We start from the raw sequence: 12595 nt of genomic DNA, 5'->3' as shown, positions 1-12595 counted from the left end.
TAAATATTTAAAAGTATGTTACATCCCTTTCAAAGCAGTCTCCTTGAGAGGCCATGAATTTATTCCAATAAGACCATCTTTCTGTTTTCCTGTAACACCTTAGAGTTGGGGACTCTTTTGGAATTGCTTTCAGCGCTGCTTTCTGTTCAATATCCTCCACATTCATCTTGTGAGGGTTTAATTTTTAAAAATAACCAAAAGTAATTAGGAACCAAGTGTGAGGAGTAATGTAACAAATTGGTTAAGACCATTGGGGCACAAAAAGTGATAAATGATTACAATAAGATTAATTCTTTCCTATGGAGAGAAGTTACTCAGCCAAATACTGTAGCTTTCTTGATGCACTGGACTTCTAGTTTCATGTCCCATGTTTTATAAAAGAGAACCATGGTAGAATGCAAAGACCATAGCATTGGAGGACCTGGGGCTTGGTCAAGCAGGAGTTTTCTACTGTTTGCCCTACTACCTGGAAGGGATCTGAAAGATCATCTGGTCTGATCTCTTTATAATGTTGAAGAAAAGAAAACTCATTCTTTGCTTTTAATAGATCTTGGTAGGATTCACTCCCAGGCCCTCCAATTCCAAGTTTGCTTGATCCACTCCATTGCACCACCTCCTCTGCTTTGCCCAGGATCTAACTAAGTCTTGAGTAAAATGTCTCACCTCGCCCCATGGTCCTCAATTGCTTCTGTTCCTGAGTGCCAGTGAAACCAGGAGTACTGAGTTGGTTGGCTGACATTTCTGGATTTTCTTTACAACTAGCGTTCCTACTGATGTCCAAGGGACTAGTTTTGGCAGCCGGTTCTAATAAAGGAGATGACAGGAAATTATTTCCAGATCTCAAAATACCCATAAATTCCAGGTGAAACAGCAGGTATCTGGGTGATGGCTGAGCTGTGGGCTCTGGGCCTTGGTGTGGGCTAACCCCTTTAAGAATCGTTTTGTGGGGATACAGAAGAAATCTTTTCCTTATCCTTCTGCTTTAACTCTAAAAAACTAAACAGTTCACATGAAGTACTAAAGGGTACCTCCCTTCTAGAGTATCTTGGAGCTCAGGCTAATAACCAAGGAACAAGCAGAAGTTGTATATGGCCATCAGTATGGATAAATTGTGCAGCTGATGCCTGAACTTCCAATAGTAAGGTCCCTAAAGGATGGAACTAAGTCTTGTCTGTTCTTCCCTTTTTATGGCACAATCCCTTCCCCCCCCCCCCAAGTTCGGTGGTTAGCACACCACCTTGTTGTATACAACAGGCACTTAATAAATATACAATGTGGTAGCTGCCTATGCATGCATGCTAATTGCCTCCTTCCTTCTGAGGCAATTATAATTTCTGTTGATAATGCTTTGCCTTTATGACAAACTTCTTTTCTGATGGAACTCTTGCTCTTGAGAGCAAAGGGACTATGTCTCATCATTAATCTGCAGCCCATCTGCTATGACCTTTGTGGGCTCAATAAATATTTCCTAACCTTCTCACTACTCACCTGGCAATCAGGCAGGAAGCCTTCTATTTTTTTTTTTTTAAGGAGAGGAAATCTAGGCCCATCAAATAGGAGGGCATCTGTTCAGGGTCCTGCTATCTATCAATCAGGAGTTGAAGACCAAAGGGGTAGTTCTGGACCTCAACCATCCCTTGACCTAGAGGTTGCTGTCCCAGTATTAGCAAGGACTGAACCAGGGGGTCTCACCATAGGGATATAGGGTCTGGGCTCCGAGGTCTGGGGTCCTCAGCTCTCGGTCCCCATCCCCTTGGAGACTGCTGCTAGATGAGCTGCTGGCAGGTGTGACAGTCAGGGCAGGCCTGCTGATAGGAATCTCCGGGAGGCAGCTCAGCAAGCCCTGGAGGGGGCTGGAATCCACAATCATGGCTGTTATCATGGAAAGCAGAAGAGAAGATGAGCTTCTTCTAGTCTCTCAAGGGAAAGAACTTTGTCTAAATGGCTTTGCACACAGTGGGTGCTCTGTTCATAGTATAGGCTGATGATGTGAATGATCTTCTAGAAAGAAGAGAAAATTAGTGAAAGTAGCAAAAGGAAGACCCTGGAGTGGCTGCCATACTCACCATCCAGGCTCAGTTTCTCCCCCTCTGAACCACTTTCCTTGCTCTCAGGGCTTTCTGGGGTTTCCATGGCCTTGGTCTCACCAAACAGGAACTCTGGAATCTCCTTCACCAGACGGACAAGGGCATTGAGGTGAAGGCTGCCCTGCTGCTGACCCACTGGCAGGATCAAAGAACATAATCTTTGTTATTGTAAGGGTCATTATCATTAGCAGCAGCAGCACTTCATAATGATGTAGTTCCTATCATCTCATTTGTTCACCACAGCGATCTTGAATCGGGCAAAGCAAAATTGAAGATGACAAATGAAAAGATGAGGACCCCAAATTCCAAGGGACCCACTTAACATTTTAACATAATTCAGTATTTGTTGAATGCCGACTCCACATTGTGCTAGGTGTTGGAGGGGCAAAGACAAAGATCCTTGCCCTCAAGGAGCTTACAGTCCACTGGGTGGAATATAGCATGGATTCAGACACCTGATAATATAGACACAAAATAGTGTGAGGAAGGAGAGAGCACTCACAATTAGGGGCAGGAAAGGCCTTGTAAGGGAGATAGGATAGTACCTGAGCTGAGGAAAGATCAGAGATAATGACCAATAATAAAAATAATTGCTAACCTGCGATAGCACCTACTCCAAGCCAGGCACTGTGCTAAGCACTTGACAAGTCTTATCTCATTTGATTCTCACCACCCTAAGAGGGGGAGGGGAGGGGCCAGGTATGCCACACAGCCAGAACCAGAACCTAAACTCTCTGGATTCCTGTTTCTTCACAGAACATGGTCACCCTTCCCTTGAATCTTCATGTTCCTACGGGGAAGGCCCCGAAGGCTCCCTTCTTTCCTTCCACTCCCTCGGGGAGGTCAGCGTTACCTCCACACCTGCCCCCCCCCCCCCAGTCCCGCACTCTGGGTGTGACTTGTAAAAGCATCAGAGACCTCCAGCGCTTCTCCTGGGGTGAGGAGGAGGGGCAGGTGTGGGCACACTGCCAGATCTCTCCACCAAAGACATGGCCCGGATGACGCCCGGTGAAGATTAGGAGTCAACTAGTAAGCCGCCAAGGCTTTCACTGGGGAGAACTTCTCATGCGTGGAGTCAAGCTAAGGATACTACGGTCTGGATGGGCTCCTTCCCTGGGGCTGGGAGCTAAGGGCAGAGATGGGGGGCTGAGGACAGAAGAGCCAGGGGAGGGTTGAAGGAACCCATCGGGCCTGGCACGTGACCCAGGGGGAGGCCTCTTCTCACTCACCCTGGAGTGCTCCACCAGGCCTCTCCCATTCTCCATCAGAACAGCTACTGTCCCCCATGTCCTCGTGGGGTTCTGTCAGGGAGAGGAATGCAGAGAGTGGAAGCAACTGAGCTGTCCCTGAGGAAGAGAATAGGAAGCCTCACCCCGGGAAGGGGCACCCGGCACCATCCCCGAGCATACAAACATGCGTCGACATGCTCACCGGTTACAGCATGGAGCAGCCCCTTCCCCTCACCCGGGGGGGGGGGGGTGGCAAACCCTGGGCCCGCGCTCCTCTGCGCTCAGATGTTCTGGTTTGAGGATTTCTTATCTCCCCTCAGGCTTCGGGAGAATGCCCAAATACTATGGAAACCACACTCTTTCCCCACCAACAAACCCTTTAGATAAATGGTGACACAGCCAGAAAGCAGCTATTGTCTGAGCAAATATTACAGAGAGGTCCTCCTTTATCTGTGTTAAATAGACCAATCCCCTGCCTCCCAGAGACTCCCGTGGTTCAAATCTGCCTAGCAAAGGGCCAAGACAATGCCAGGGAGACTCAAGGACCAGGACCAGCTTCATAAAACACCTCCATTTCTTTTTTATTGGCACAGATAATAGTCAACAAGACCCCGCTGTTCTGCCCAGAAATCAAAGAATGTCACTGATACAAGGGGGCCTTAGATCATCTATTTAGAGATTCCTCATCTTTTTTGTGTGATGGACTCCTTTGGCCTTCTGGATAAAGTCTTTGGACCCCTTCTCAGAATATTTTTAAATATTTAAAGGAATTAAAATTTTTATATTTAATGTAAACGTCTTTATTAAAATTAAATTTAAATATTTAAAGTAACATTTAGATTTCACTTAAAGGTTAGTGAAAATAAAGATTTTTTCCCCCAGCTAAGTTCACAGAGTGTGTGAAATCTATCTGTACATCCCTTGAAGGCCCATGGACCTTGGATTAAGAACTCTTAAATTATTCCAACCTCTTTATTTTACAGGTAAGAAAATTTAGGGCCAAGGTCACACAGTTAGTACAGACGTACAAAGTGTCTTCCAGTATCATGCTATCTCCGGAGATGAGACTTGAAATCCTATGGAAAGTCCTATCTGGCTACAATTCCCAGATACCATACCACACCATCTTCCGCCAGCCTCATACCCAGGGAGACCAGAGTCTCATAGTTCTCCCTCATCACATCCCGGTGGAATTCCCTCTGCCATTCCTCTAGGAGATGCCATTCATCAGCAGAGAACTTGACAGCCAGATCTTCAAAGGTCACAGGCACCTGTGGGAGAGAGTCAGTCACTAGGGAAGCTGGAGCAGGAGATATGACCTAGGACAGCCCAGATTCCTTACAACAGCTTCCTAAGAGATCCTGAAAGGTTACCAGGAACATCAAATAGAGTAAAAGGTGCCTTCTCCTAGAACGGGGCTGGGAAATCTTTTTGTCTGCCAAGGGCCATTTGGAAATGAGTTGTGGGCTATACACAATCATTGACTTACAGAACCCAAGCCATGGGAGGCTGCTGTATCCAGCTTTCAGCTCCTCATCATCTGTGGCCGATTGTGCAAGTGATTTTGTGGATCTTATACACAGTCAGGGACCTGACATTCTCCCCCCCGCCCGACCTAGAAGGCTGCCTAAGGATCATCTAAGCCGCAAGCAGCACGGGGATATAGTGAAGGTAGGATCTCCTGCCTTCAAGTCTCCTTGTTACACTGCCTAAATAGGTTTCACTGCCCTGTGTGACATTTCTTGGAATTCATCCTTCCCCCTCTGCAATCAAAACTAAATGAAGTTTGCAAGGGTGAATGTTGAAAACTATCTTTTCACGTATTTTGAAAATAAAGCTATTGTTTTAAAAATTCATTTAGAGCATGCCAAATCTTTCATTTTTAAAATTTATTATTATTTTTAATGCAAAAATTTGTGGCCTATGGGACTAAGTAATAGCTCTCTGACCTGATTTTTGCTCAGCAAAGGTGTTCCCCAAGGTAAGAATTCCTGAACAAAATCTAAAACCGAGTTCCCTATCCTTAATCTATCTAAGTGTAAGTATGGAGGTGCCCGTCAAATAGAATTTATGTCCTTCAAAAAAAGACCATTCAACAAACATTCATTGTAATTGCTCTGCTTGGGCTGGTTCAATAGTAAGAAAACTATTAGCATAATTGACTATATCAATAACCAAATTAAGAAAAACCATATGATCATCTCAATAGATGGAGAAAAAGCATTTGATAAAATCCAACACCCATTCCTATTAAAAACACTAGAGTGTACAGGAATAAATGGGCTTTTCCTTAAGATACTCAGTAAGCATCTATTTAAAACCATCAGCAAGTATCATAGATAATGGGGATAAACTGGAACCATTCCCATTAAGATCAGGGGTGAAACAAGGTTGTCCACTATCACTATTACTATTCAATATTGTATTAGAAATGCTAGCTTTGGCAATAAGAAAAGAAAAAGAGATTAAAGGAATTAAAATAGGTTATGAAACCAAATTATCACTCTTCACAGATGATGTAATGGTATACTTAGAGAATCCTAAAGAATCAATTAAAAAGCTATTAGAAACAATTCATGACTTTAGCAAAGTTGCAGGATACAAAATAAATCCACATCATAAATCATCAGCAGTTTTATACATCACTAACAAAATCCAACAGCAAGAGATACAAAGAAAAACCCCTTTTAAAATAACTGTCGATAGTATAAAATATTTGGGAATCTATCTGCTGAGGGAAAGTCACGTACTATATGAGCAAAAGTACAAAACACTTTCCACACAAATAAAGTCAGATCTAAACAATTGGAAAAATATCAAGTGCTCTTGGATAGGTTGAGCAAATATAATAAAGATGACAATACTACTGAAACCAATCTGTTTATTTAGTGCTATACTAATCAGACTCCCAAAAAACTATTTTAATGACCTAGAAAAAATAACAATAAAATTCATCTGGAAGAACAAAAGGTCAAGAATTTCAAGGAAACTAATGAAAAAACAAAAACAAAAACAAAACAAATGAAGATGGCCTAGCTGTGCCAGATCTAAAATTATATTATAAAGCAGCGATCATCAAAACCATTGGCTAAGAAATAGACTAGTTGATCAGTGGAATCGGTTAGGTTCACAGGACAAAATAGTCAATAACATTAATATTCTAGTGTTTAACAAACCCAAAGAGAAGAGCTTTTGGGATAAGAATTCACTGTTTGACAAAAACTGCTGGGGAAATTGGAAATTAGTATGGCAGAAATTAGGCATTGACCCACACTTAATACCATATACCAACATAAGGTCAAAATAGGTTCATGATCTAGGCATAAAAAATGAGATTATAAATAAATTAGAAGAACATAAGACAGTTTAACTCTCAGGCCTGTGGGGGAAAAAGAAATTTGTGACCAAAGAAGAACTAGAGATCATTATTGATCACAAAAGAGATAATTTTGATTTATTAAGTTAACAAGTTTTTGTACAAACAAAACTAATGCAGACAAGATTAGAAGGGAAGCAATAAACTGGGAAAACATTTTTTCTTTTTTTTTTTTATCATATCTTCTTATATATAAAACATATGCATGGGTAATTTTTCAACACTGACCCTTGCAAAAACTTCTGTTTCAACTTTTCCTCTCTTTCCCTCTATCCCCTCCCCCAGATGGCAGGTAGTCCTATACATGTTAAATATGTTAAAGTATATGTTAAATACTATATATATATATATATATATATATATATATATATACACACACATACTTATACAGTTATCTTGTTGCACGAGAAAGATCAGATTTAGAAAGAAGATAAAAATAACCTAAAAGAAAAAACAAAAATTCAAGCAAACAATAACAGAAACCATACTCATTTCCCAGTGTTCTTTCTCTGGGTGTAGCTGGTTCTGTTCATTACAGATCAATTGGAATTGATTTGGATCCTCTCATAGTTGAAGAGAGCCACGTCCATCAGAACTGATCATCATATAGTCTTGTTGGTGAAGTGTATAATGATCTCCTGGTTCTGTTCATTTCACTTAGCATCAGTTCATGTAAATCTCTCCAGGTCTCTCTAAAATCATGCTATGGGTTGTTTCTTACAGAAGAATAATATTCCTTTACATTCATATACCATAACTTATTCAGCCATTCTCCAACTGATGAACATCCACTCAGTTTCTAGTTTCTAGCCACTACGAAAAGGGCTGCCACAAACATTTTTGCATATACGAGTCCCTTTCCCTCCTTTAGAATCTCTGGGTGCTCCAAATCATTACTGATCAAAGAAATTCAAATTAAGACAACTCTGAGATATCACTACATACCTCTCAGATTGGCTAAGATGACAGAAAAAGATAATGACAAATGTTGGAGGAGATGTGGGAAAACTGGGACACTGATACATTGTTGGTGGAGTTGTGAATACACCCAGCCATTCTGGAGAGCAATTTGGAAGTATGCCCAAAGAGCTATCAAACTGTGCATACCCTTTGACCCAGCAGTGTTACTGCTGGGTTTATATCCCAACGTGATCCCACATGTGCAAAAATGTTTGTGGCAGCCCTTTTCATAGTGGCAAGAAACTGGAAACTGAGTGGATGCCAGTTTAGAAGGAGACTCTCTTCAACAATGAGATGATTCAAACCAGTTCTATCTGTTTAGTGATGAAGATGCCTTATACACCCAGAGAGAGAACCATGGTAACTGAGTGTGGATGACAATACAGCATTTCCACTCTTTCTGTTATTGTTTGTTTGCATTTTTGTTTTCCTTCTCAGGTTTTTTTTTCTAGATCCAATCTTTCTTGAGCAGCAAGATAACTGTATAAATATATATATATATATACATATAGTGAATTTAACATATATTTTAACATATTTAACATGTATTGGACTAACTACCTGTCATCTAGAGGAGGGGGTAGGGGGAAGGAGGGGAAAATTTGGAATAGAAGGTTTTGCAAGGGTCAATGTTGAAAAACTTACCCATGCATATGTTTTATAAACAAAAAGTTATAATTTAAAAAAAGAAAATAGAAAGAAAAAAATCTGCTCTGCTTAAGGCCCTTCAATATTCTCCAAACAAAATTGATTTTGGTGTGATTTGTTTCCCTTTTTAGTTATTTTAAAAATGTATACTTTCTAAATAAACACCCATATGTGCAAAAATGTTTGTGGCATGAAACTGGAAAAAGAGTGGATGCCCATCAATTGGAGAATGTCTGAATAAGTTACGGTATATGAATGCTATGGAATATTATTGTTCTATAAATAATGACCAGCAGGGTAATTTCAAAGAGGCCTGGAGAGACTTACATGAACTGATGCTAAGTGAAATGAGCAGAACCAGGAGATCATTGTACACTGCAACAAAAATACTATATGATGATTAATTCTGATGGACATGGCTCTTTCCAACAAAGAGATGATTGAGTCCAGTTTCAATGATCTTGTGATAAAAAGAGCAATTTCTACCCAGAGAGAGACTGTGGGAACTGACTTGTAGATCACAACACAGCATTTTCATTTTTTTGGTTATTGTTTGCTTGCGTTTTATTTTCCTTCTCACTTTTTTCCTTTTTGATTTGATTTTTCTTGTGCAACACGATAATTATGGAAATATATATAGAAGAATTACACATGTTTAATATATATTGGATCATTTGTTGTCTGGAGAAGGGGAGGAAAAGGGGGAAATTTTTGGAACACAAGGTTTTATAAGGGTTAATGTTGGAAAAATTATACATGCAAATGTTTTGAAAATAAAAAGCTTTAACAAAATTTTTTTAAAAAATGCTCCAATCTCGCTATCAGCTCTCTATCTGGAAATGAATAGCATGTTTCATTATGAATTGTCTGAAATCATGGTTGGTTGTTGTATTTAACAAAGTTCCTGATCAGAGTACCTAAGTCTTCCCAAATTGTCTTTATAATATTGCTGTTAGTGCATATATTATTCTGTTGGTTTTACTCATTTTGTATTAGTTCATAAAAGTGTTTCTAGGTTTCTCTGAACCAATCCCCTTCATCATTTCTCATTGTACAACAGTATTTTCCCATCACATTCAATTGATAAAGAGATGTTATAAGTATTTTTATATGGATATCTTTTTCCTCTTTCTATGATCTCTTTGGGGTATAGACCTAGTAGCATTGGCTCAAAGAGTATGAATACAGTTTGACAACTCTGGGGACATATTTCCAAGTAAGTAATTCATTTTAACAAGCATTTATTAAGTACCTACTATGTGCAAAACTCTTAGGGAAGCAGTGTGGTGTAGTAAATAAAGAGCTAGCCAAAGCGAATAGAGCCGCAGGCTGGAGCAAGAAAGACCAAAGTTCCAATCCAGCCACAGATTTGCTTGAATATCAAATGAAATGGTTGTAAAGCATTTTTAACACAGCAGATAGTACAAAAGGCACTATGCTATTGTCCAGTCCTTTCATTCATGTCCAGCTCTTCCTGATCCTAGTTGAGATTCTCCAGATCATTTTATAGATGAGGAAACTGAGGCAAACGGGGTTAAGTGACTTAAGTCAGCTGGCCAGTCAGTGTGGGAGGCTGCCTTTGAATTTGACTTCAGCTCAGGTGCTTTACCCAAGGCACTCTCATCCGTGTTATCTGAAAGTTCATTGCCTGCCTTCCCCTCCCACCACCTGGCTGTCTGCCAGAGTAATCTCTAACTGCCTCAGGCATCCTTTAAGACTGTATAGCAGATCTATATTATGAAAGGAAGCTTTTAAAACCCATCAAAGAAAAAGCCTAAGGCTTTGTGGGAAAATGAGAAGCTCCAGCTCCAAAGGAGCTCAGTTCACAGAGGGAGACAACATTTAAAACTAATGCAAGGGAATACAAGTCGCAAGCACAAACAATACAAGACACAAGTCAATAGGAGGCAATTAGCCTGGAGAGACTTACACGAACTGATGCTGAGTGAAATGAGCAGGACCAGGAGATCATTATATACTTCAACAACAATACTAGATGATGACCAGTTCTGATGGATCAGGCCATCCTCAGCAACGAGATCAACCAAATCATTTCTAATGGAGCAGTAATGAACTGAGCTAGCTATGCCCAGAAAAATAACTCTGGGAGATGACTAAAAACCATTACATTAAATTCCCAATCCCTATATTTATGCACACATGCATTTTTGATTTCCTTCACAAGCTAATTGTACAATAATTCAGAGTCTGATTCTTTTTGTACAGCAAAATAATGTTTTGGTCATGTATACTTATTGTGTATCTAAGTTATATTTTAATATATTTAACATCTACTGGTCATCCTGCCATCTAGGGGAGGGGGTGGGGGGGGTAAGAGGTGAAAAATTGGAACAAGAGGTTTGGCAGTTGTTAATGCTGTAAAGTTACCCATGTATAAATCCTGTAAATAAAAGGCTATTAAATAAAATAAAAAAAAAAAAATAGGAGGCAATTAGAGGAAGAAGAGATCATCATCAATAATGCTCATAGGCAGAAGACAGGGAGAAAGAAAGAGACTGAAAAAAAAGAAGGAAGGAAAGAAAAAAGAAAGAAGGAAAGAAAAAAGGAAGAAAGAAGAAAAGAAAAAAGAAGGGAGAAAGGAAGGAATTAAGAGGCAACAGTTAGAATAGCAAGTTCAACTAATAACTATAAGGCCAATGTAACTATTTTGGAGAATTCATGAATAGAAGCCACATAAAATAAAACTGAAAAAAAGTGTAAAGGATTAAGAAGAAAGGAGGAGAGAGAAGGAGCATTTGTAAAGAGCCTGTTATATGTCAGGCACTGTGCTAAGTGCTTTACAGCTGTTTTCTCATTTGATCCTCACAACGATCCAATGAAGTGGGTACTATTATTATCCCCATTTTATAGTGAGGGAAGGGAGCAGCTGGATGGCTAAGTAGATAGAGCTCCCAATCGGAAGTCAGGAAGACTCATCTTCCCAAATTCATTCCAACATTCATTGTTGGAATGTACTCAGGTACAACTCTGACTAAGTCGCTTCCAACTTATTTGCCTCAGTTTCCTCATCTGTAAAAGGGGTTGGAGAAGGAAAAGGCAAACAACTCCAGCATCTTTGCCAAGAAAACCCCAAATGGGCTCATGAAGAGCCAGGCACAACTGAACAACAACAATATAGTTGAGGAACATGAGCCTAACTGTTAATTAGTTGCAAGAGTCAGCCATTCAGTGACTCAGAATTTGAACTCTGGTTCTAGGCCCAGCAGCTTCCCTATAGATTTTGTGTTTTATCTTCCATGTTCAGGTCCCAAGCTGTACTCCCAGGCTTGCAAACTCCTAGGGATGGTGGGATATTTAAAATTTTTTGAGGGATATAACATCTGTCATCTGCTACTATACTGAGTGCTAACTCCCAGTTGTAGGTGGTTCATTCAATTGAGCTACTTCAATGAAGATGACACTCTTCAATGTTTGAGACGGTTTTGTTTACTTGTACTTTGGGCTAGCCAGTAACTTCTTGAACTTTGTCATTTGCAACAATATGTTTTTGTGAAGCTGGATTTGGGGAAAATGCTGTGATAAAAAGAAGTACCAAGTGAAAAGCATTGTGGAATAGGAAATGAAGACCGCATCAGGCAATCCGATTCCAAAGTCTGAGAAGCTGTGCCCAACAGAGGCACAAATCCCATTAGGAAGTAACTGTAGCTATGTAAGAATGAAAGGAGACAATGATTATTTTCTTTTAGATTTACGTGTTATTTTTAAAAAATGACTATTAAATTATTAAGTTGTTTCTACCTAACTCCTTACTAAATGGAACTATTAGGGTTTTTTGGGAAGGGGGGTTAATAGTCTGGAGGTGCTGGGAAAAAATTACCAAGACTAAGGTAAACAAAGAAAGTGTGGGAGCCTCTGCTCTGTGTAAGGAGGAGCTACTGAGGATTTCTGAGCAAGGACTGGCTTGGTCAGACTTGTGGTTTAGAATTATCAATCTGACAACTATGTAGAACGTGGATCTCTATATCCATCATTCAGCTCTGGAGGAAGAGCTCTCAGAAGGCCACACTCCAGGGGTGAGGTCAGGAAAATTCGAGCCAGAGCACATGATAGGACAGGGCAGGATGGATGCAGAAGATGTGGAGGTAGGATACAGACTTGGAAAATGACTACCTATGACTTTTCATCTCATGCAATTCCTCCCTTCCTCTTTCAAGAAATCCTCCAGCAATTATCTACTCCATATGCTAAATATATTCCTCTAGGTCCTTTAATTTTTCATGGGTATTCACCCAACCCTCAGGCTGTCCATCTTTTGTTTTTATTCTTTCCTCACA

General features: G+C 40.1%; 1 protein-coding gene across 7 annotated transcripts in view; it reads right to left on the bottom strand.

Annotated features, from left to right (window-relative positions):
- Positions 1 to 12595, bottom strand: part of KRBA1 (KRAB-A domain containing 1) — a 45409-nt gene that overhangs the window by 24893 nt on the left and 7921 nt on the right. For 6 of the 7 annotated variants that reach the window (XM_031939343.1, XM_031939344.1, XM_031939339.1 and 3 more), the window contains exons 2-6: positions 4461 to 4587; positions 3317 to 3433; positions 2067 to 2222; positions 1693 to 1872; positions 664 to 804 (exon numbers count right to left, since the gene is read on the bottom strand). In XM_031939343.1, the coding sequence (XP_031795203.1) occupies positions 664 to 804; positions 1693 to 1872; positions 2067 to 2222; positions 3317 to 3433; positions 4461 to 4587 (721 nt within the window). The remainder of the gene's footprint in view (positions 1 to 663; positions 805 to 1692; positions 1873 to 2066; positions 2223 to 3316; positions 3434 to 4460; positions 4588 to 12595) is intronic. The other variant, XM_031939342.1, reaches the window with a different exon arrangement.

The sequence above is a fragment of the Sarcophilus harrisii genome, chromosome 5 (assembly GCF_902635505.1).
Source record: "Sarcophilus harrisii chromosome 5, mSarHar1.11, whole genome shotgun sequence".
Taxonomy (NCBI): Eukaryota; Metazoa; Chordata; class Mammalia; order Dasyuromorphia; family Dasyuridae; genus Sarcophilus; species Sarcophilus harrisii.
The sequence above is the reverse complement of the archived record's forward strand: the minus strand, read 5'-3'. Positions and strand labels throughout refer to the sequence as shown.